The sequence below is a fragment of the Pseudoliparis swirei genome, chromosome 1 (assembly GCF_029220125.1).
Source record: "Pseudoliparis swirei isolate HS2019 ecotype Mariana Trench chromosome 1, NWPU_hadal_v1, whole genome shotgun sequence".
NCBI lineage: Eukaryota > Metazoa > Chordata > Actinopteri > Perciformes > Liparidae > Pseudoliparis > Pseudoliparis swirei.
In genome coordinates, this window is record NC_079388.1 from 8569485 (window position 1) to 8593612 (window position 24128).

At 42.5% G+C, this 24128-nt stretch overlaps 2 protein-coding genes across 2 annotated transcripts; both read left to right on the forward strand.

The window, feature by feature from the left end:
- The first annotated feature begins 1318 nt into the window (after window positions 1-1318).
- cndp2 (carnosine dipeptidase 2) lies at window positions 1319-8019 on the forward strand. The gene is made up of 12 exons (XM_056436209.1): window positions 1319-1443; window positions 2026-2103; window positions 2572-2715; window positions 2895-3057; window positions 4171-4259; window positions 5140-5340; window positions 5465-5553; window positions 5657-5813; window positions 5901-6065; window positions 6722-6863; window positions 7369-7516; window positions 7826-8019. Exons 2-12 carry the CDS (start codon window positions 2044-2046, stop codon window positions 7890-7892), a joined length of 1425 nt encoding a protein of 474 aa, XP_056292184.1. The 5' UTR covers window positions 1319-1443; window positions 2026-2043; the 3' UTR covers window positions 7893-8019.
- Window positions 8020-9610: 1591 nt separating this feature from the next.
- recql4 (RecQ helicase-like 4) lies at window positions 9611-22453 on the forward strand. The gene is made up of 29 exons (XM_056435982.1): window positions 9611-9636; window positions 10133-10229; window positions 10465-10498; window positions 10610-10725; window positions 10808-10954; window positions 11081-11217; window positions 11892-12996; window positions 13078-13160; window positions 13235-13334; window positions 13672-13837; window positions 14182-14292; window positions 15165-15332; window positions 15436-15528; window positions 15614-15750; window positions 15868-15951; window positions 16214-16402; window positions 17277-17459; window positions 17617-17812; window positions 17909-18102; window positions 18364-18447; window positions 18785-18922; window positions 19023-19142; window positions 19308-19551; window positions 19708-19837; window positions 19979-20139; window positions 20454-20631; window positions 20924-21077; window positions 21173-21281; window positions 22088-22453. The coding sequence occupies exons 2-29, from the start codon at window positions 10146-10148 to the stop codon at window positions 22207-22209; spliced, it is 4767 nt and encodes a 1588-aa protein (XP_056291957.1). The 5' UTR covers window positions 9611-9636; window positions 10133-10145; the 3' UTR covers window positions 22210-22453.
- Window positions 22454-24128: the final 1675 nt, after the last annotated feature.

Genomic DNA, 24128 nt, shown 5'->3' on the forward strand with positions numbered 1-24128 from the left:
ACTGGTAGGCATGTAAGATTAGATCTGGTGAGATAACGTGTTCAATATAATGATTATACCACCAACTTTCTTTTGGCTTGTAAACCTGCACTACTTTTATCTACAGAAGCCATTTTGGGGCTTTTATGATTGATTTGCAATAAGATGTTCACCTCAGAATCCCTTGCTGTATGATTTTAAAATATACAACGCATTCATTTGAGTACATCTCATTGTTTACATAATAAAGCATTTAAAAATCTATTAGATTCTTAGGTTATATATGTATTATTATCTGATTGCTTACGTTTGTGCTGTTTTATCAGATTATTAATCATCTATAAAGCACTAACCTGAAGGAAAGGTGTTCAGATTAATAATAGAAAATAACTATTGATCCACAAGAGGAAATTCACAAGCTACCAGCAATAGTGTATACGGTAATGTTTTAGTTTTACACACATTAATGCACAATATTCATAATCCAATAATGTCCTGTACATTATCCCAAAATGGGCCAGTCTGCAAAATGAACTTAAAGTATATTATGATAATATTGTACTTTTAAATACATGCCTTTTACTTACAGAATGTGTTTTCTTTGTAGTGTAGCAGCTTTTACTTAAGTAAAATTATAGTGTATCTGTCACCAGTTGCACCTCAGCTTCTCTCATTTCATTTTAAAAATATGTTCCAGTTTTTATTCATCTGTTAAAATGTATTAATTGCAATGAAAATATAAGTGCAAAAAAAAGCATGTAAGTAAAAGGAAGGTTAACATGACAATCTGTAGATGTAGGTAGATTTATCAGAGGGTCGCTCTTCCCTCGACTGTTTCTGAACCTCGTGGTCGATCATGACCAGGGGTCCCCAAACTTTTTCCTAAGAGGGCCACTTAACGTTTGCCTTGTCTGCTGGAGGGCCAGCCGGGGGGGGGGGGCTCTGATCGCTCTTTTAATGAAGTATCGATACTAAAAATATGCTAAATCACATCGTTTTTAACGTACGGGTACTTTGTTAGTATCGCTACACCGTGCAGCGTGACAGCAGCAGATGTAGCGGACTAACATTCAAGCTAACCTAACTTCCCAAACGCTGTGGACATCTGAACGCTGATTGGCCGAGACGCGACACGTCCCATCAAAGATGTTCTATTGCGAAGAGCACCACTCCACATTTTCTCCGCGTCTCACTGCAATCTCAACGGCAGCGGGCCAGGTGAAAAAAATAATAAATCGGAACGCGTCTCTGGTATTGTTCAGGGGGCCGGTCCAAATGGGGAGGGCCGTAGTTTGGGGACCACTGATCATGACCAAGCATCTGTCGCTGACCCACAATTCTTTGCGGCGTGAAAAAAATCAGAGCTGCCGACGTGTGTCTTGCTCTCTCTCCCTCTCTCTCTCTTTCGTGCGTGGAATAAGACTTCCACCCGCGTCATAAGGAAACACAGGAAGTGTCTGTCAGGTGAGAGGAGTCACGTGCGGACATCAGCTGTCCGGGAGTTGAGTTCTCGTAACTGAGCGCGTTGCTTTATTAATGCGTCTCCATGCGAGTCAGAAATGAGCCGAGCAGACCATCAGCATGGGAAAGGCTAACCCCGGTTCATGTAACGTAAAGTCAGCCGGCTACTGCGACTCTACGACAGATTCAGCCGGTTAGCTCCAGAGTCAAACATTTAAGTCATTATTATAAGGCTTTCCTGCCTATTTTATTGTAAAACAAAAACCCTAAAAGGGAGGAAAGTGAACATTGTGCTATAATGGGAGCTTTTTGCTGTGACGTAACTTTCTACTGTGTGCCGGCTTTTATGTTCATAAAAAAATGAAAGATGCATAAAGTAGCAGATAGTTGCTAAACTATCATCAACTCAACTACCGGATGTGAAACTTGCTCTTCTGCACAGTAGGGGCGAGATCCCCCTCTGCATGCGTGACAAATCCTGCAGGGCTCAGCAGGTTCTCAGGGGGGCGGGGCTTATGTCCTCCTATAAGACAGCGAGGGGCTGAAGGTTGACGCTCACTTCCACTCTGACTTCTAAACCCTCAGCTACTGTCGCTGGAAAAGATGGCTCATCTCACTCCACTTTTCAAGTATGTGGACGAACACCAGGATCTGTACGTGCAGGTAAGCTCATCCCGAGAGAGGTTGTGTGTGACCTCTTGCTTGTTATACTGTGTTATCCTCAAATTTATAATCAATAAACCGTACACCGCTTTCAATTTATAGTCTAGATACACTTTAAATTTTTACATTCTTAAATGTAAAATGCCCTGATATTTAATACTGGATATTTATGTTGTATTGTATATTTGTACACATATTTGCTGTAGCTTCATGAAATTTTCCCCTGGGGATGAATAAAGTAATATCTTATTATACAAGAATCATTGTGGTGATTAGATCTCAGTCTGTCTTCTCGATCATAGCGTTAAGACTCATGTCGCTCTGACTCCACTTAATAATTAAAATGGAGCTTTAATTAAATGTGAGCCGTAAACTTCTCAAACTTTGACGTGCTGTATGACAAAACGTTTGCCCATGTTTTCTCAGACGGTGTTAAAAAGCATGTGCATCTTTTCTCGTGTTTCCTAGCGCCTTGCAGACTGGGTCGCAGTCCAGAGCGTGTCTTCTTGGCCAGAGAAGCGTGGGGAGATCAAGAAGATGATGGAGATGGCTGCCAAGGATATCGAGAACCTGGGGGGAACGGTGGAGATGGTGGACATCGGCAAACAGAAGGTGTGTAAGAGGGCGCTGTTGCCCTGTTCATGTTTGGACATCATCACTATTCATGCATCGGTTGTTCAATGCGTTCCCTATGTATACTGTTAATGGTTTGAATTCAATAGAATGAGCCCTCTTTGTAATCTTGAGCTAAAAATGTAGGTTGTGTTTTTTATGTGTTTGTTTGCATGCAGCTTCCCTCTGGCGAGGAGATCCCTCTGCCGCCTATCGTCCTGGGTAGTTTGGGGTCAGACCCGGCCAAGAAGACCGTGTGCATCTACGGCCATCTCGACGTCCAGCCGGCTAACCTTGACGACGGCTGGGATACCGAGCCGTTCACTCTGGTGGAGAAAGACGGTGAGAGCAGCAGGTTTTACTTTCTGTTTATCCTGAAGCTGTCTTCAACATGATCTGGAAGGTTTGTCCGTTAGAAACAAAACCAGCTTGATTGCAAGTTATTAAAGTAGACTGGAATGCTATTCTGGCTTGGGCGATGGGATGAGGTTGACGTTGGGTATCTGTTCCCCAGTCTTTGATGTAATGATTACACCAGCTTCTTTTTCAGCTTGGCAATAGAAACAGTTTGGCTTTGCACTGAAATAAATGATGGATTTGTCCTGCAGAGAAAGCCTGATGGCAGAAACAAAGGAATATGTAGTTCAACAGGGCCATGGCGGAGCTACTGAATACAATATAAATGGTCATTTAGCATCTGAAAAGGTATCAAAAGGTCTGCACACAACCATTACATGAACGTCTTTCTCTGGTGAGCAAAGAGGTTGTTGTTACTCATCATGACTCAAAGGTAATGTCTTTTTTAAATGCCCTTTGTACTTTTCAGCATATCACCGTTTGCATGATTTGACCAAAGTCCAGCCGAGTGGAGTCTTAATCATGTCTTATCTGCAAAGCTCAGAGGTCTAGTTGAGCAAGAGCAGTTGTATTCATCAAGTATCCATTTAGCTTTACAAGAGGCTCGTTTTATAAACGTATTATTACACCATGATGGATGCTTAGTCATTATCTGCTACTTGGCAGCTGTTACTACTGTAATAGTTGTAATCTCTAAAGGTCTATTTGCGATAAAACATTGCAGATCTATGACGCTTCACTATTAAGCCACACGTACTTTTAGTTTGTTTGACATGAGAACTGGTTTGTGTGTGTGTGTGTGTGTGTGTGTGACCTCCTTTCCATTAAAACATGTTTTGTGATGCCAACACCCAAAATGCCTTGTGTGTTCTGGTGAATGTCAGCTGACTGAAAGTAACGCATCCACTTCCTGTGTCGCTCCTGTCTGCTCAGCTCTTCCTAACATCATGTTTTACTTTCCACTTGTGTAGTTGCTTTCCCCTTTTCATCGTGTGACATGGTTCCTTAATTTGCTGGTACTACTCACAATTAATTTTAAATAAGGGAATCCCTTTGTTCTTATTGTGTAACATGTATTTATATGGATTCTCTTTGCAGGTAAGCTCTATGGAAGAGGCTCAACTGATGACAAGGGTCCAGTGTTGGCCTGGTTTAACTGCATCGAGGCCCACCAGAAGATCCAGCACGTAAAGTTCCCACCACACTTTTCTTCTCTCTTTTGGAAACTTGCTTTACCCTTTTTTATTTCCTCTTAATGTGTTTACTGTATGCACCACATGTAAACAACTACCTGGTAATAAACCACATACTGATTATGACTCGTATAGATGTTTTGGGACAAAGTTTAAATTGTTTCCAGTGGACGAAACCCCAACCGCATTGTCCAGTTTAATACGTCCTGCTTCAAGAAATCAAACTTCCTCGTTGGTCCAGCATTTTTTAAAGTATCCAAAATGTAATAAAGTACAAATCGTGTGATTGAGTAATCAGTGATGTGGGACCAGACCTCTGTTACAAGACTGTGATCACACCCCAGCCAGCCGGTATCATTGACTATGGCGTCGCAGCTTTATAAAAACATAATGAAAACAAACCTGTTTGTTGATGTTCTTCTGACTTGTGCTTGGCTAATTGTTAAACAGCCAGAGCGAATGTTGCTTGGAATGTGAAAGTAAGCTGGTGGTAATCTTCTGACGTTTCAATGGAATCATTGTTTGAGATTTATAAAACATATATTTTTCTGTGGGTACAATTGTAATAATGCATTGTGTTTCATTACTGTACAGTATTGCGTTAGGTGTTGTGACTAGGGCTGACTTTCCAAAAGGATTCTGTATCATGCCTGGAAATGAATGATCTCTGTATTTGCCCGTTGATAATTTTAGATCCGTCAGCAGGGAGGTGGTCAAAGGTCTCTGGATGATACCAAGTCACGTCACCGTGCACGTTGTTTGGCATAACTTTCACGTCTTTCTGAATCAGTGGAACAGTTCTTACATCTTACTGATCTTTAAACAGTGCGAGGCCTGGGGATTTACAAAGAGCTTTTCTTTCCTCTTCCATTAGGAGCTTCCCATCAACATCAAATTCTGCTTCGAGGGGATGGAGGAGTCTGAATCCGAGGGCCTGGATGAACTGGTGTTTGCACGAAAAGACACCTTCTTGAAAGACGTGGACTACGTCTGCATCTCCGACAACTATTGGCTCGGCAAGACCAAACCCTGCATCACGTACGGCCTGAGAGGAATCTGCTACTTCTCCCTCGAGGTGAAGATTGTAGTGGCGTTTTCATCTTTGTGTGTAATCACTTCAGTTGCAGCACAAACCAAACATGGTTTTACATTAATTCAGTTCATCCAACACATTGAATGTATTTGTTTTGGTTTTTAAGGTGAGTTGCGGCGACAAGGACCTCCACTCGGGGGTGTTCGGTGGCTCTGTTCACGAAGCCATGACCGACCTGATTGCACTCATGGGCAAGTGATGCTGATGATTGATCCACAATCTCATGAAACTAGTTTGAGTCTTTCGATGGTTTATAGCCGCGTTTAAATCTTTTGCTTGCGTCTCTCTTAACAGGAAGCCTCTTGGACCCAAAGGGGAAGATTTTGGTTCCTGGGATGAGCGATGACGTGGCCCCTGTGACGGATGAGGAGTTAAAGCAGTATGAGAAGATTGAGTTTGACTTGGATGAATATTGCAAAGACGTTGGAGTGGGACAGCTGCTGCACGACTCCAAGGCACTGGTTGCTGTAGACATGCGCCGCCACACTGGATTACTGCGTGATAATTCATGATCATTTAAGTGTACTGTTCTCCTTTTACAGGAGAAAATCCTGATGCACCGCTGGAGGTATCCATCTCTGTCTCTTCATGGTATCGAGGGAGCTTTCTCTGAAGCAGGAGCCAAGACCGTTATCCCCCGCAAGGTCATCGGCAAGTTCTCCATCCGCCTCGTCCCCGACATGGACCCCAAAGTGGTGGAGAAGCAGGTAGGCCCTGAAATATGGTGCCGCCGATTCTAATAGTCAAATGGTAGAGGTCATGTGACTAGAACACATTAAAGGTTGTAGTGTGAAAGAAATGGTAGTCGCTGCCTGTAGTCTTTAATACTTGATGACTCGAGTCTTTCGGTGGTGGTATGTCACAAAGATGACTCCTTCACTTTTATTTATTTTTTGTGAATGTTGTAAATGAAGCAGATTTGTAGAGTAACCAAGTACTATTCCTGACAATAAATCAGTGATTAACAGTAATCCTGTTTGAAGAAAATAAGGTAGGAAATAATCATAATTGTCAAATAAGTTTGGTAAATCATTGCCAAGGCTGCAATCAAAGACAAATAAAGTATGAAGTCCAGAAATTCATTGAAGGTGTAAAGAAATTTATGTTTTAATTGTTTAAATACAAAACTAAAATGACATGACATAAAATGACACCGACAGAGAAACAAACAAACAAAAACACCCCGTTGAATGATAGATGTTGACTATGGAATTGGGATGAGGGTAAATTCTAAAAACATGTAACGCTGTGCCCATAATGGAATCCAACGATATAAATCAAAGTTTATGATTGTATTTAAATGAGGGTTTTAAACCGAAGCTGACTGAGCATGAACAATCTTTTTTTATTTTTCTCCATCAAGGTTATCGATCATCTGCAGAAGAAGTTTGCGGAGCTGGGAAGCCCCAACAAAATGAACGTGTGCATGGGCCACGGAGCCAAGGCCTGGGTCTCTGACTTCAACCACCCACACTACATGGCAGGCCGGAAGGCCATGAAGACAGGTACAGAGCTGTGGAGGGTTAAAGGAGCAGTTCACTTTAAACACTAACTCCTACTCAGGCCCAACGTTATTTAATTAAGTTGATGGTTTCAATTAAAAAAGCCGCCGTTTTAAAATAGTCACTTTTTGAAGGGGGCTCAAAATACTGTAAGACAAAAGTGGCTTTCCATTGGATCTCTGAATCTTCTTATTATTAAAAGTGATTCGAGCTCCCCACTGACATCAGAAACTCTCTACATCTTCAGCCGGAAACTAAAAACACACCTTCTCTGACCCTAGCTTGAATAAAAACAGATTAGCACTTCAGTGTCACTTGAATGGCTCTTATTATGTTATTTTTGTAGTTTGCCTTTCTTGAAGAAATGCTACTTTCTTGATTTTTGTTGTACTCACTGGATGTCGCTTTGGATAAAAGCAACAGCTAAATGGCATGTAATGGGTAACTTCCCTCATGTCGTCATATTGACGATTCTCTCCGTGTTCTCCTGCTTCTCGCTGTACCAAAGTCTTTGGTGTGGAGCCGGACCTGACTCGTGAGGGAGGAAGCATCCCCGTCACCCTGACCTTCCAGGAGGCCACCGGGCGTAACGTCATGCTGCTCCCTATTGGTTCCTCTGATGATGGAGCTCACTCACAGAACGAAAAACTCAACAGGTATGTCACTTCCTCATTTCCTTTCCCACATGAATCACTGCGAAAATCTGCATAAAATTTAGACGTGATATTGTGGAAAAAGAAACTATTATTAAGGCCATAGGAAAGATTGTTTTAGGCTGTTCTGTCTTTCTGCCACATTTTAGTGATCAAGTACCAAGACAAAAGTTATAATTGAAGTGAGCTGCAACAACAACTTGAGTTCTTTATGAGTAATTTTTACGATGGATCATTCTGTCAGGGTTTGTAATAAAGACAAATATTCACCCGTTAACGAAGCTCATCACTTTTTTATCTTTCCAATTTCAGAATCAACTACATTCAGGGGACCAAGGTGCTCGGTGCATACTTCCATGAGGTCTCCCAGCTGGAATGAAGTGATGTCTCATTATGAAATATGTCAATTATGTCCATCAACACTATCGCAGTCGTGGCCATCATGATTTACCATGCAGCAGTTGTATACCCACTCCCCCTGATAATAAAATAGTTTTTCTTTGTTACTGTTCGTTGTCCTTTTTCATAAATGTGTTGCTTTTTTAATTTGCTGTTATGCACTGCATCACTTGTATGCTTGCAATAACCCATAATGTCATTGGTTTAGAAAATAATTATTTATTCTGTACCCAATGAAGTCCTGATTAGGCAGGTTTTATGTGTTCAAGGCCAAAATTAGTTGAGTATGAATTTATGAACACTGAACAAACAGGATACGCATTTTGGATAATTAAGATAATGCACATGAATAAGGTCGTAAAAACTATAAATAGTGATTGTCATTTTTCCTATTTGTGCTGTCACAGTATATTAATATACAGTATTTATTTTCTATGTCATTTAATCACAACATTTTTAAAACAATGTATTTTCAATAGACAATGTGAGACTTTAGTGACCATTTATCTGATAAATCACAAACAAATCAAAGGGCCACCGACGCAGAATGGGTTTGTGGTTTACGCAGGCAAATAAAAGCATACAGGAATCCATTTTTCTCATTTATTAAACAAATGGAACAAAGCAACTCTTCATGCGGCTTCTCCTGTTCTGGTCAAATACCATAGACCTATCCAGGTGCATGCTGGTCCTGTAGCTGTCTGCTCCTAGACTCTGCAAACATTTAGAAGAAGAATATAATTTGAAATAACTAAAAACTTGCATCAAATATATAGCTCCTACTCTGTCCCCTAATTGTGTATTCAATCACAATTATTTGTATTCTCAAAAGGAGCTATTCCTGCATTCCATTGACAAACTAATATTGTAATACGTGCCATAATAGAATATTATTCTTGATAAACCTAAAACGACAAACAATATAGAGAGTGAATGGATCCTCTTGGATTTGTGGCGTCTGCAACATGGACCGTCTCCAGTGGTGAGGCTTCTTCTCAGCCTCGTCCATTTTTGTCTCTCTTGCTTCATCGGTAGTTACTCAGAAATCTTCCTCTTCCAGAAACGTGTACTGTATTTGCTTCCACCTTTTCCTGATATATATGTAAATGTATATATGTATTGGATTGGATTCAATTTATTGTCATTGCACAGAGTACAGGTACAGAGGCAACGAAATGTATTCTCTGCATTTAACCCATCCTTAATTATTAAGGAGCAGTGGGCTGCAGTGAAGCGCCCGGGGAGCAACTGGGGATTCAGTGACTTGCTCATGGACACAATATATATATATATATATATATATATATATATATATATGTATGTATATCATGTCTATCAAACAGGCATGGTGGCATGATTGGTTTGCCCTTTAACATTAGAATGTGGTTTTGTGTGAGAGCTTCAAGGTCGTCTGGTTCATCTGAGACTATACTTGACAGTTAGAAGCACTAACTTCAGGGTTTATTTAATCTGCGACAACGGTTTCAAACAGCCAGTTTCTTACGTTTTGCAGTGAAATCATAGAACATTTTCATCGTTTCTTCGTGGTAATAATTTTGCCTTACAACTAAATCTTGACGTAAAGGTAAGTTCACGAAAGAGTCAGAGGAAACGTTTTTTTCGTGCCTGTCCCTTTAAGAAGCAGGCGGAGTGTAGTGGATCCTGTCGGACGCGGGTGCCTGATAAGCGCCTGACTGACTCAACCCCAACCCAAATCTAAACAGGTATATTAAAGATTTAAGAGCTTCACAACTGTTACACAGATTTTTTTTTCATGTGTTCTCGTGTTCTCATTGATAGGAAAAGTGTTTCACATTGATTAAGTCCCGTGTAAAAATAAAAACATATGCTTTGTGAGAATGGAGGATACATGACTGAACCTGGCAACACACACTGTCATTTTTCCGGCGCGGGAAAAACGTAAACAACACAAACAGCAGAAGAAAGTCTTTTAATGCCGTTGTCTATTTAGCTAGTTACGCACTACCTCTACATGTGAATGGCTGCGTCTGTTTGAGTGGCGTTAACTAAACAGATAAGTAAAGAAGAAGATAAAGTAACTCACGGTTACTAAAAAGAACCGCAAGAAATAATGTCGTGTTTATAAAGCTCGCGAGCTGCCGCGTTGCTGTAACGGTAGCTTTCGCCTGACAAATGCTAAACTGTAATTATGTAAGTGAATCAATTACAGTTCACATGAAAGTTATTTAAACCGGACAGGTGAGACGTTAACATGGATCGATACAACGACGTGAAACTTCAGCTGAAAAGCTGGGAGCAGGGATTTGCTAAAGACCACCAGAGGAAACCGAACAAGGTAATTTGACCTGTAAACTTAAGCCGAGAGTCAGCAGGCAGCAAAATGTTGTCAACCCCAAAGATATAGATTGTAATTATATGGTTGTATATATGTATGCATGTTGTTGAGGTTTCGTTATCTGTTGGTCCACAAGACATATGCCACTTACTGCTCCAGACAGTGTTGTTGTTGTATGTTTTCCTTTTTTTCTCCTCCATAATAATTTACTATTAAAATGCTCTTTTGTTTCTAGGAGGACATTGACCAAGCTCCAGAAGAAACGAGAAGTGAGGATCCAATAACTTGCAACACCAACACACAGCACGTGTCTTTAGTCCATATCTAGCATGTATCTGTTTAGAGACATATGCATAATTCATGGCGTGTCTCATTTCCAGCGCTGTATAAAGAATACCGCAGTTTGAAACAAGCCAAAGAAAACAGCAGCAGTGATGCAGCCAGCGGGCGTGCTGACCGGGCCATATCTACAGCTGGGGACCACGCAGTCCAGAAGGTAGGTTGACACAAACACAGAGATAAGTAAGACGATTAGTCTCGTATGTCTGTGACTGTCTGCGTGTTGGTGATCTACGTAGGAGGCGGACTGTTGGGGTGCCCATCTGAACCGCAGTGCACTGCCGACATCTTCTCCCAGGCTGACACCTGAGGAAAGAGACGGTCTTCAGGCTTCTGCCCAGTACTATGGCATGAAGCTTAAAAGCAACCTGGCGACACTCAGTAAGGTGAGGCACACTTTGACCATACCACATTATGGTATGACATATGTTTTTTTCTCTCCATTATGTTAGGATAAAGCAAGAGACCTGTCGCAGTTAAAGTTATTTCTTTGTTTCATTTTGATGTTTCAGGAGAGACCTCTCTCACTGAAGAAATGTGGCCGGGTGCCTCTAAACTCCTTGAAAGAAAGACAAGCTGGACAGTCGAACGGCCCTGTGGCTGCCAAGATCACTTCCTCCCAGCCCAAAAGCAGCCCTTTCACACCGAGGTAATGAAATGCAACAAGTACTGTGATGTGAGCTGCTTGTCATCTGTGGATTATTTGCTGATATATATGTAACCACAGTTTATTACAATATTGATATTGTTTAGCATATTACATTTATTTAATACATACCAAAGTCCAAGGTGACATCAACAAATATCTTGTTTTGTTGGTCCAAAAGTTAAATAAAATCCAAATATAATCAAATGAGAGAAAAGTTAAAAAATCTTCACATTGGAGCACTGACATCAGAGAATTCATGGCTATTTTTGCTTCATGAATGACTGAAATGTTTGAATCAATTATTGACTTTTTTTTCAGTTGATTTTAAAATTGAATTGTTGTAATATTATTTTCGATACACCGATTTTTAAACCATGCTCTAAAACTGAAATACTGCTTGTGTTTAGCTTCATAATGCTGTTAATGTTGTAATATCTTAAACAGCCTCCACTTTGATGAAACAATTACAACTGTTTCACAACTGAAAATGAAGTTCTTCATGACTTGAGCAGCACAGCTATGTACCCCATATTTCTTTACATTTCATGTCTCTATTAACAATACCAATAGTTGTGCTGCTGCAATTTCAAGTTTCCAAACCTGATAGCCAATACAACTTTAGTTTGAATAGAAAGACCAGCAATAGACCTTAAGTGTTGTTCCTTTCTTTACAGAAGGTTTAACACTGGCTCGGGGTCCTTAGTTTTAAAGACACCCCAGAAAGAGGAGCCTGAAGAACCTTTGGAACCATTTGAGCCTCTCAGAGATTCTTGTGAAGAACCTGCAAGTGCTGCCAGTAGTTGTCATCGTACTGGTAATATCAGTATTAATACGAGTAAAGTTACCAGTTCACAAAATCAACATGTCTCTGGTCCAGCTCCCTCTCCAGCCAGACCTTCTGCCTTGTTGTTGTCCTCGCTATCTTCTCCACGTAGTGTAGGAAGGTCGACAGGATCCAATGAAATGGCAAGAACTTCAGGGGACAAAAAAGAAAATGTTGAAACTTTAGGGACGCCACTTAAGGATGCTGCTGAGCCAGGGGTTGGAGCTTTGATTAGCTTGAGAGGAAGCCTTCGGGTTCGCGGAGGTTTCAGAGGAGGAAAGGGAGGCAGGAGCGTCGGAGGACGTTTCTCTCCTGCCAGCAGACTGAGTTCCGTGGACAGGAAGTGGCTAGAGAGGTGTCAGGTGTTCGGCGAGATGGGGGCTGAGGAGCCCGGAGCAGGCAACCAGGAGATAGAGCTAGAGGGAGGAGGTGAGGGAGGAAGGGGAGGAGAAGCTGAAGGGAAAATACAAATAGATGAAAGAGTGGGAAAAGAAGAAGCGGATGCAGAGGGAGGAAGAAGAGAGGCAATAGACGAAGGGTTTAAGAGCATCACAAGTGAAAAAACAGTCAGTGATAGTTCACCGAAATCCTCTCGACAACACACTGGGAAAAACAGAGGAGGAGGGGAAGACAAGTCAAAAAGTAAGGGAGGGGAGGAGATGGAAAGAGGATTGACGCCACCTTTAGCGGCAGAAGACGACGATAAAACTAGCTGTAGATCCAAAGATGCAAAGAAGAGAGGGAGGAAAAGGCCGAGAGAGGGAGAGAACGTGGAAGGAGAGAAGTCAGAGGAGGGAGGAGTGAAGAAGAGGCGTAAGAATGGCAAAAAGAAAGAGGAGAGCTCGGATGTAAACCCCAGCTCAGTTCAAGTAGCAGGGAAGAAAAGGAGAGCCAAGAAAAAGGGAGACGAAGATGAAGAAGCGGAAGAAAAGAAAGAAAGCGTGGAACCCAAAAAGGTAAGTTAGTCAGTTTGTATTCATCTCCACATCCTGGACATGCGGCGCAATTTAGTTAAATACAATATTATTCCTCCCCAGGTTCCTCAGGAGAACTTGTTAGGAGAAATAGAGGAGGATTTTGCAGCCAGGAGAATGCTCCGGAACCAGCCGGTCAGAGCCAGGTGAGACCGGACACGTGCTGATGCGACGCATTTCTATTTGTATTCTGTGTACAAACATTTCTTTATTCGTACAGCAGAAACAAAGGCTTAGAGGGGAACTTTGTGAAGATCAATCTGAAGAATAAATCTCACGTCAAAGGATACGCCCTCAGAGGTGCAGGTCTGCGGAAACAGGTACGGTTTGTGTTTGTGGCGCTGATGTCTCGAGGAGGAATAGAAAGCTGAACTTCCTGATATGCTGCAGTGAGTATTGTTTTCAAGTGTGAAACTAAATCATAAAACACACTTGTTTGTTGTGTAATTCATTCACAAATCTCACAAATCAGCTTTGTTTCATGCCAATTGAAAATAAGAGTAAATCTAAAAGATCTGTTCACAATATCCTTCTGAATTCTGAATTTGTCTGCTTACGTCGAGGAAATCTAAACCACCAGTTCCACTTGACTCCTCAGACTCATCGTGTCTCCAGAGTTCCTGAAGTGTGTTGTCATAACTTCTCTGTGTTTTTCAGATGTACATGCAGAAGTTCCAGCTGAAGGGCGAACGCTTTGGTGGAGCTGGAGGATTTTCTGGCAGAGGAAGGCGGGGCGGATTCAGAGGGGGGTTCAACCGACAAGGAGACACCTGCTACAAGTGTGGAGGGACCGGACACTGGGCCTTCGACTGCAAGGGACCAGGTGATGCCAAAACAACGAAGAATTGCTTAATGATGCGCATTTTACTACAACACCAACAACAACAACTAGCCAGATTCAAATCAGCTTCAGAGAGACATCAAGTTTCCTGAAATATATGTGTGATCATGACAGAAGCTTCATTTATCGCCTCAATTAATATTATTATCCATTTTTGTTGTGTCTGACACTTTTCAACTTAACCTTACTGATGACATCATCAGACCACTAATGCACCAGCTGACCAGCTGATCGCGTCGTGCTGCTGCTGATAGATTCAGCTGTTTTACAAGAGACTACACATCAGCTTTGAAGTGTTGGTGTTGATGACCTGGTCTGCTCCACAGCCCCTCCACCTCCTCTTCCCGAGGACCAGCCTGCTGAGGAGGAGCCGTTTGAACTGCCCACCCTGGAAGAGGTTGCCAGGGCAACAGGCACACTGCAACCACAGCCACTGGGTACGCCTGTTAAACTTACCGCCACTGAGCATGCGACAGTCAGTTCAAAACAATAGAAAATATAATAATTTAGGTTTTCAGGTTTGTCTTGTTTGTTAGATAAATCATATTATATGTTATTATTATTCGATAACGATAAATATATATGTGTCCAACAATATTTAATGCAACACAAAAGCACCACACACCATTCACACAAACACATTTGTAGGTTTACATCGACATTTAGCAGGAAAAGAAACTTGTTGTTAACTTTAACTGGTTAAGACGGAAAGGATTCTAACAATATGTCGACACAATAATAACATGGAGGATTCACTTTTACAAGCATAAGTCAGACATGCATTCATCAATGAAAACACTTGTTGTATCACTTTAGTGTCGCGTAAATACAAGTTGTTTTTCTTTAGATACAACTTTTATTAAGTCTTTAGCTGCAGTAATCAGGATAACTTTGCAAATCAGCTCACAATGTCCGGGAGAACCAGATAATCATACACTCTGTCAAATTCATTGATTGTGTTGTTGCTGTGTGTTGATTTGTGAATAATGATTCATTCTGTACACATTACATCTATTGCACCTGTCCATCCTGGAGAGGGATCCTCCTCTGTTGCTCTCCTGAAGGTTTCTTCCCTTTTTTCCCCATGAAGGGTTGTTTGGGAGTTTTCCCTGATCCGATGTGAGGTTCTGGGCCTGGGATGTCTATGTGTACAGATTGTAATGCACTCTGAGGCAAATTTCTAATTTGTGAAAATGGGCTATACAAATAAACTGAATTGAATTGAAATTGAATTGAATAATCAACTGTTAGTTGCAGTAGTGTTTTTGAGTTTGTGTGTTTGAATCCAGATGTGTGTTGTGTGCTCCAGGGGCGTCTCCCAGTATCTCAGAGGAGCAGCAGCTGAAAGAGAAGGAGGGGGACAGTAGCCGCAAAGACGAGGTGTTGCTGAACGTGATCCGCCCCGACTACGAGCGTCCCGATGCGCCGCCACCAGTGGAGCCACTTTATCCTCTCAGAGACGATGGGAAAGTCCAGGGTGAGCACGCGTTGCTTATATTCGAGAAACGGATGAAAATGAGACAAACTGTACATTTGCTCAAAAGTAGATGTACGCATTGTGGGAATGTCTGTGTGTTTAGAAACGCCTGCTGAGGTTCACGCAGCTCTGAGAGACATCGGCTATCAGTCATTTCGACCAGGACAAGAGGAAGCCATCATGAGGATCCTGTCGGGTACGCACAGGACGCACATATACAGACACGCAGCCGTACCCTCTGTCATCTCTGTGTTCAAGTTTGCCTCTCTCACTTCCTCCAGGTCAGTCGACCCTCGTGGTGTTGTCAACGGGGATGGGGAAGTCGTTGTGCTATCAGCTCCCAGCCTACCTGTACGCTAAGAGATCCAAAAGCATCACTTTGGTCATTTCACCTCTAGTCTCACTAATGGATGACCAGGTAGTCACCTTCACACACACATACACACATACACACACACACACACACAGAAGGACATAAGGTTATTCAAAACTGAAGGGCTTCTTTCTAATTGTGTGTGTGTGTGTGTGTGTGTAGCTGACTGGCTTGCCAGACAATCTGAAGGCAGCCTGTATCCACTCCAACATGACGATGAAACAGAGAGAAGCTGCGATAGAGAAGGTAACAGACAGAGACGGTACCTTTGTAAACTCAAATATCTCCAGCATCATTTCAAAGAGTGAAAACAATACAAACACAATGTCTTGAGACAAAAGTCTTCCCTACATCTCACATGTTTTAAAACACTTCTCCCATTCATTTGCCTATAGATTTCATGTAAAAAGGGTTTCTAAAAATAGGTTGCATCTTAAACTAGCATGTGTTATGATCATGTATTGGTATTATTTTCGGTCGAACACATGTACTCTCTTTGTTTCTCCAGGTGAAGTCGGGCCAGGTGTGTCTGCTGCTCCTCTCTCCAGAGGCGCTGGTTGGTGGAGGCCGTTCAGGTTTGGGGTGTCTGCCCTCGGCTCAGGAGCTCCCCCCGGTGGCCTTCGCCTGTATAGACGAAGCTCATTGTGTCTCCGAGTGGTCTCACAACTTCAGACCCTGCTACCTGAGACTCTGTAAGGTGGGCTAATGGTGGCGCTTAGTTTCATTGCAGCATTAGAAGAGAATGCACAGATGTACACTACCGTTCAAAAGTTTGGGGTCATCCAGACAATTTCGTGTCTTCCATGAAAACTCACTTTTATTTATCAAATGAATTGAAAATTGAATAGAAAATATAGTCAAGACATTGACAAGGTTAGAAATAATGATTAATATTTGAAGTATTAATTTTGTTCATCAAGCTCAAAAGAAGGCCAGTTGTATAGCTTATATCACCAGCATAACTGTTTTCAGCTGTGCTAACATAATTGCACGGGTTTTCTAATCATCCATTAGTCTTCTAAGGCGATTAGCAAACACAATGTACCATTAGAACACTGGAGTGATAGTTGATGGAAATGGGCCTCTATACACCTATGGAGATATTTCATTAGAAACCAGACGTTTCCACCTAGAATAGTCATTTACCACATTAACAATGTAGAGAGTGTATTTTTGATTAATGTTATCTTTATTGAAAAAACAGTGCTTTTCTTTGAAAAATAAAGACATTTCTAAGTGACCCCAAACTTTTGAACGGTATTGTATATATTTACAAATATTTAACGTTATGATTGACAAGTGATATAACAACAAACCATCAAGGATTAAGGTACAGTTACTTTGGTAAGTTAAGCACATTTTAAATTGCCACACTTCCAGTATGTGAGCATGTCATACTTTCTCAGAGTACTTAGTGTAAAGAGAGTTGAGAGTAATTTAATTGGACATAAATCTCTCCTTAAATCCTGAGTGGCTTTCCAACGTTAGACACTCGTTCTCTCTCAAAATCAGACGTGAAAGTCTGAATCAAAATGTTTCGCAAAAGCGACATGACGTACGCGTGCTCGTAGGTACTGAGGGAGCGGTTGGGAGTGCGGTGCTTGCTGGGACTCACAGCCACGGCCACGCTGTCCACCGCTCTGGACATCGCACGGCATCTGGACATCACCGATGAAGACGGCATCGCAGTCCGCTCTGCAGCGGTGCCTCCCAACCTGCACCTGTCCGTGTCCATGGACAGAGAAAAAGATCAGGTGCGATGAGCAGCAGTCAGAGCAACACACAGCAAATACAATTATAGTGGGTCGAAATATTCTTCGACCTCTTTAAATGTCGTTTACACGTCATCTGTGCGTCCATCGGGAAGCAATCGGCAACTTTCTCAGCGATGTTCTCGATTTCTCCTCGTAGGCTTTAGTGTCCTTGTTGAAGGGCGATCGGTTCGGTTGCCTGGACTCCATCATCGTCTACTGCACCAGAAGAGAGGAGACGACTCGCATGGCGGCGCTGCTCAGGACCTGCCTGAACTGCGTGCTGGTGAAAGAAAACAAACAGACCAGCAGTCAGGTGCAGCACAACCCTGCAGCACAGAGGAAGAAAGACCTCGGTATGAACAGACGCATTCAGATGTTTGTAGCTCCTCCCACTTTGACTCGATGTCTCTGTCCACTGTTTTCTTACTACCTTGTGTTTCTACATGTAGCGAGGAAGAAGTTACGTAAACCGCTGAAGTGGCAGGCGGAGTCGTACCACGCCGGCTTGTCCGCGTCCGAGCGCCGACGCGTCCAGAACAACTTCATGTGCGGGGAGCTCCGAATCGTGGTGGCCACTGTGGCGTTTGGCATGGGCCTCGATAAATCGGACGTCCGCGGTATCATCCACTATAACATGCCCAAGGTAGGTAGAGGTTTGATTCATCTCAAGCAAGAGCAAACTCCTCTACAAGGAGTCTGCTGACATTTGAGCTTATGTTCATATCACATGATCTCTATCAGCAGATGGAGTTTTCCTCATTATCTGGTTGGTTTTCTACCCATTAAAAATGTAAATAGATACAAAAGTTAAACCCAGCTCTTATAACCAAAACCTTAATGCTGTGCCAAAAGTAGCAACCATCAGTATTCCTGATGTATTTAAACCCGTTTTATTGTCTTTCAGAGCTTTGAGAGCTACGTTCAGGAGATTGGAAGAGCAGGGAGAGACGGGGATCCAGCACACTGTCACCTCTTCCTGGACTCTGAGGTAGGAACGCAATTATTTTTTTATATGCAGTTTTAGTGATGTGAAGCATGGATCGTAAAAGTAAATTTTTTTATATTTTAGTTTATATATATATATATATATTCTTTTAATTGTACTTTTTTAAATTATTGTTATTAATGTTATATTATGTCTGCTGTATTTCACAAAGGCCTTTTATCTTTATTGTTTGCAGCGCATCCTTTTTATCTTCCCCCTGTTGACAATGTGTCACAGTTCTAACAGTAGAACATGATACAAATGTTTTTACAATTCAATTCACTTAATTCTCACCTACAGTCCCCAGTATATTTAGTGTATAACTGATGTGTGTCTGTAGGGTGGGGACCTCCATGAGCTCCGCCGTCATATCTACTCGGACACGGTGGACTACTACACAGTAAAGAAGCTGGTGCAGAAAGTTTTTCCATCATGCAAATGTAAACAGATTCACCAGAAACAACAGGAGCTTGCAATGGTAACTCCACTTGTGTGTGTGTGGTTTAATTACTGTTCAATAAGTCGCCATGACTCCATATTCGTGAAACCCCAAAACTAATCTGTCTCTGTGTGTAAAGGACATCGCAGATTCCGAGCTGATGGAGATGATGGAGGCGTGTGAACAGGAGAGCAGCCTGAACCCTCCCACTGAGCCGCTCACTGTGCACACAGACACACCAGAACCGTCGCCTGCACAGGTAACTTAAAAGAAAATTCTCTTTTATGGTTTTCTATTCTTTTTCTTCTTCACTCTTTCACCCCATGGTGGACCATTCAAAAGCAGTTTGTTGGTAGTTATTTGTGAATGAAACCAGAATGTTGGACTAAACGATGAATGATGTGACCTTGTTTTTCGCTGCAAGGATCCGTCGCCTAGCGACGCAGCGGGACAGCCCCTCCACGACGGTAGAGATGAAGGAGAGGAAAAGGAGGAGAAGAAAGAGGAGCAGACGGCTGAACAGGAAGCTGAGGCGAAAGCGGCTGGCGATTGGCGAAGGGAGCAGGAACTTGAAAGCAGCGATTGGCCCAGAGAGCGGGTGTGTCTCACGCACGAGAGAGCGATTCCCATCCAAGAAACTGTGGAGGCTCTGGACATCAGGGAGGAAGGCGAGTGGAAACACAAGCAGGAGCGCGGATGAATAGCTCAAAACTAAAATAGTTGTGCTTATAGGCAAATTCATTGGATGCATTCAGACCAAATCCAGTAAAAAAATGAAAAATTCCCTTTCGTCCTTCCTTCCTCTGCGTGTTTGTGTATTGTAGGTGTGGAAACGCTGCTCTGCTACCTGGAGCTGCACGCCCAGCGCTTCGTCGAACTTCTCCACCCGACGCTTTCCGTGTGTAAAGTCAGCTGCTATGGCGGACCGAGGCAGCTCCAGAAAATCACTAAAATGTAGGACAACTCATTTTTTTCTGTTGGGTGCTCTGATATGGAGCATGTGTCCACGAATGTCTTTGATATTTGTCTCTTTCATAAATGTTGAACGGCGTCGTCATCAGATATTTTCAATGACATGTTCAATCTGCTCCACAGCTGCCCTCCGATTGCCGTGGTGTTGGCCAGGAGGCGGATGGCGGGCGAGCGGGTGGAGACCTTCGATGAGCTGGAGTTTGATGTGGTCGAGGTTGCGGACACTATGGGATGGCAGCTTCCTCTGGTGAAGAGAGGAGTCAGGCAGCTGCAGTGGAGCAGTGGTATGCTCTAATTAAACATCTTAAAACACGCGTCGCTCTTTTACTCTTTTAACACGTAACCAAAACATCTTTGTGTGAAATGTGGGTCTTTCAGGGTCTTTGTGATTCTCTTGTTCTGATTCAACAGATTTCACAAACCTCAAGCAAATATCCTCAGACACAAATGCTAAACAAGTCCTAGTTTGAATAATGTCCCACTGTAGTTCATCGTACTGGTGTAATCCAACCTCCTTTCCTGTGTGTTGTGTTACTATGGAAACGGACACATTGACCAACAGAGACACACCAGTGAATCCTAAACGTTTGTTTTCCAGTCGGCGGGCGTAGCGGCATCCAGGTTGAGCTCTCCTCCTTATCGTTCTACTTCCGTTCCTATGGCGACCTCAGCGATGAGGAGATGGACAAAGTTTGCCGGTTTCTTCATAATCGAGTGCAGAACCAAGAGAGGATGCAGCTCTACCAGCTGACCGCCTGCTTCAAGGCCTTCAAGAGGTACTTCAGTGCAATGTAGCATTACAAAAGACTTTCTCTTCTTTTTAGACGGACAAAAGATGAATTGATGAATTGATGATTTGAAAAACTTCCACGGCTTTGACACCGTGAGCTTTTTGAAAAATAGGCGGAGACGACAGAAAGTCTTAGAAAATGTCTCCGGCATTAGAAGAAGAAGAATAAATAAAACTTTGAGTTGTTAATGGCGATTTGGCCGTTTCTGTCTGTCCTGCTGGTTTGTCTCCAGCCCCTGTGTGTGTGTGTCTGTGTGTAACTTTGCGTTGTGTGGCAGCGTCTCCTTCCAGAGCACGTCGTCCTGTCTCGAGGATCTGGACGAGAGTCGCAGCCTCCAGCTGAAAGAGCTCCTCGCCGAGTACTTCGACAAGAGGCGCGACCGAGGCCTCACGCTCGCTCCGGTGGACATCGAGGAGCCGGACAAGTACAAGGTCGGACCGAGTGGTCGTCAGGAGTTCACGGCTGCATTTCCGTCTCTGATGTTCTGGGTGTTGTAGTTTAACTCGTGTGTTTGCGTGGCTTTCAGTTTCTGGACTGGGAGAATCAGATCAGAGCGGACATCAGGAGCTTTCTCTCCAACCGAAGCGACGAGAAGTTTTCTGGGAGAGCCGTCGCGAGAATCTTCCACGGCATAGGTGAGCGCACACACAGCTCACAGTGTGAAGGTGACCACAGGTCTAACGGCAGAGGGCTTCATTGTGATTGGCTCAAAGCAGAGAAACCACAAAGATTTGTTCGATCTGCGCCTCAAAACCAAATCTATTCAGTGAACATGAGCAGAAGGACTCTTGACCTCTAGAGGGTGTTAGAGGATCGATGAAGGGATCGTGAGCCTGGCTGGCTCAGATAGCTGGAAATTAACAAATAAAATCCTTTTTACTTTTTAATTGCACCACCATTATTGTTCTCTTTCGAACAGGAAGATTCTGTCTTCATTTTGAATTTGATCTTTTTTTTTAAAAGCTTTATTTAACCCGGTAAATTCCTTTGTGATTACAAATCTATTTTTCGAGGGTAACCTGGCCAAGACGGGCAGCAACATAAGAAACACACAGTTACAAACGGAAAAACACAGAACAAGACAAGTTAAAAGAAACTTAAATTTAATAGACAGTGACATAACCGAGTTAATTTAAGAAACATTGACATTTTTGGGAACCTGCCTCCATTTCTTTCATTTTATATTGAAAAGCAGTAAGTGCTATCAGTTCTTTGAGAACTGCCAAGTCTAACACACACACACACACACACACAAACCATCTTTATTGTCGTGATTCAACAAGTCTGCTCTCCTCCTACTCTCCGTTGCTAATAAAATGTATATTTAGGTTATTAAATGAATTTATTAGAGTGTCAATAAACCGACATAGAGTGCATCCGCGTCCCAGCTGTGGATTGAAATGTGTGCTTCATTTAAACTGACAGACCGTCTCCGTTTCAGCCAGTCCTTGTTATCCGGCTCAAACCTACGGCAGGGACAGACGCTACTGGAGGAAGTACATCCAGTTTGACTTCAACCGGCTCATCAAAGTGGCCACTCAGGAGATCATCCGCTTCAAGTGAGCCACCGACTGCTCACCGACTGCTCACCGACTGCTCACCGACTGCTCACCGACTGCTCACGGCTCTCTCACTCTTCGCTCTGGTTTCGATGGATTTGGCCTGAAACACTTCTCATATCACTTTTAGTCAAACCGTGTTGAATTATTTAATCTGTGCTGTTTTCTACAATGTTAAGTGTTTATACATGTAAATACAAAAAATATACTTTAAGAGTAATTAAATAAACGTGTTCTGTTTTCCTAGATTGGTCTTGCATGGACATTTATTTAAACACTTCAGGAATATCCCATAATAATAATACCGCTTTGTGTCGCATAGATGAAAAGCTCTTATCTGGTTTTATTGGATTTTATTAGTACATGAACTCGATCCCCAGAAATTAAAATCCTTGCTCCAGAAATGATCTCATACGAGGAAGTAAAATCTATTTCTCTTTTAAATGTCCTGTCACACTCGAGCAATATCGGTTCACTCAAGAAACTTAAAACACAAGTTACCAATGCAAATATGTACTGTGATATAACTCCTGTTGAACCTTTTGTGTAGTAATGAGTTACTTTCTGAAGTTGGAGTGTGAGATGTAATTCTCGGTTTCTCTGATCTTTGTTGAAAGTGGAATAAGAAAACATGATTTTTACTTTCGTTAAATTAAGCACCATTCTGCACTTAAAGCTCTCATGTCTGTAAATATGATGTTTTGGCCATTTTTCTTCTTCTCTAAAGCCGAGGAGTAAACCGTCTCCTGGCTCCAGAATGTGTGTTTCCCATAATACGAATCTGGAGACCAGGCCAAGTGTAAACCCTTTGAAGGGAAGAGAAATGTCAAACATGCAGCCTGTTAAAAAAATAATTTAGTCATGCAAATTAATCCTGTTAAAAACCAAAACATGCTCTTTAGAATGAGGCGGCGTGTCGCCGGGTTTTAACAGTGGACTCTGGCTTTCACATATCTGCTGTGACTCTGACCGCATGTCATAAAATGTGGAGACATCTGCCTATTGAGCAAATGTATGTACACACACCGGGACTCTTTGGCGAACTCTGTCAGCAAACTGAGCCGTAGAGAGGAAAACAAACTCATGGTCACGTTCCCACCATATAACTATGAAGTCATCCCTTTTCTGGGACAGGTCAGTGGCAGTGATGTTTAATAATGCAAAATCAACAGCCATTTCTGCAGAGTCCACTCATCAGAAGACAGCGGGATGGCGTCCCCCCAGGAGCTCTTCGAGAGCCCTCAGCCTGACCGAGGTGTTCTGGGTATGGAGGCCGAAACTTTGAGCGGCCACATAAAACCAAAGCACTGGATCGGTTCATTCTCTTGGGATCATGAATGTCTGTGCACAATTTCATTTAACTCTGTTCACCAGTTGAGTTATTTTGTGTTTGACCGACTGAGTGATGTCACATGGCTTCTAGTTGGCAGGACACGGTGATGTAAGACTCATTATATTGCTCCCTCCCTGCATGCTGATCGTTCAAACACCTGCAGTAACTGTTCTAACCCTGATGTCTTCTCCCCATCAGCTCCCTTAACAACAGCCATTCACTGAAATACTCACTTTTTGATGCAGCTGTGTGTGTCACTGGCAGAATAAACATCTTCATGAAGTTGTTAAACTACCAATTCAGCCAAAAGATGTATTTTGTCGTACGATTTACGATATGCTCAAAGGTCTGAGAGGTATTTTATTGGAGAGTAAGTTACATGACTCATAGGGAGGGGGGGGCGCTCGTAAAAAAACAACCTCTGAAAACGAACTGTCGAAGTAAAAAGTTATGGATCGCTTGTGTTGGAGAGCTGACTGCAGGGAAATCCTTTTCTCTCCGTCAGCAATCTGCAATTGGTTCTTTTTACGGCACGCGCTTAAAGGATTAGCACGCGACCTAACTCGTCATTAAATGGGTCATTTTGTTCT

Coding starts and splice junctions, on each gene's coding strand:
- recql4 (XM_056435982.1), top strand. CDS start 10,146: ATGGATCGATACAACGACGTGAAACTTCAGCTGAAAAGCTGGGAGCAG. Junction 13,335..13,671: donor GTGCAGGTCTGCGGAAACAG/GTACGGTTTGTG, acceptor TGTGTTTTTCAG/ATGTACATGCAGAAGTTCCA. Junction 18,103..18,363: donor TCCACTATAACATGCCCAAG/GTAGGTAGAGGT, acceptor ATTGTCTTTCAG/AGCTTTGAGAGCTACGTTCA.
- cndp2 (XM_056436209.1), top strand. CDS start 2,044: ATGGCTCATCTCACTCCACTTTTCAAGTATGTGGACGAACACCAGGAT. Junction 5,341..5,464: donor TCTGCTACTTCTCCCTCGAG/GTGAAGATTGTA, acceptor TTGGTTTTTAAG/GTGAGTTGCGGCGACAAGGA. Junction 5,814..5,900: donor AGCTGCTGCACGACTCCAAG/GCACTGGTTGCT, acceptor CTCCTTTTACAG/GAGAAAATCCTGATGCACCG.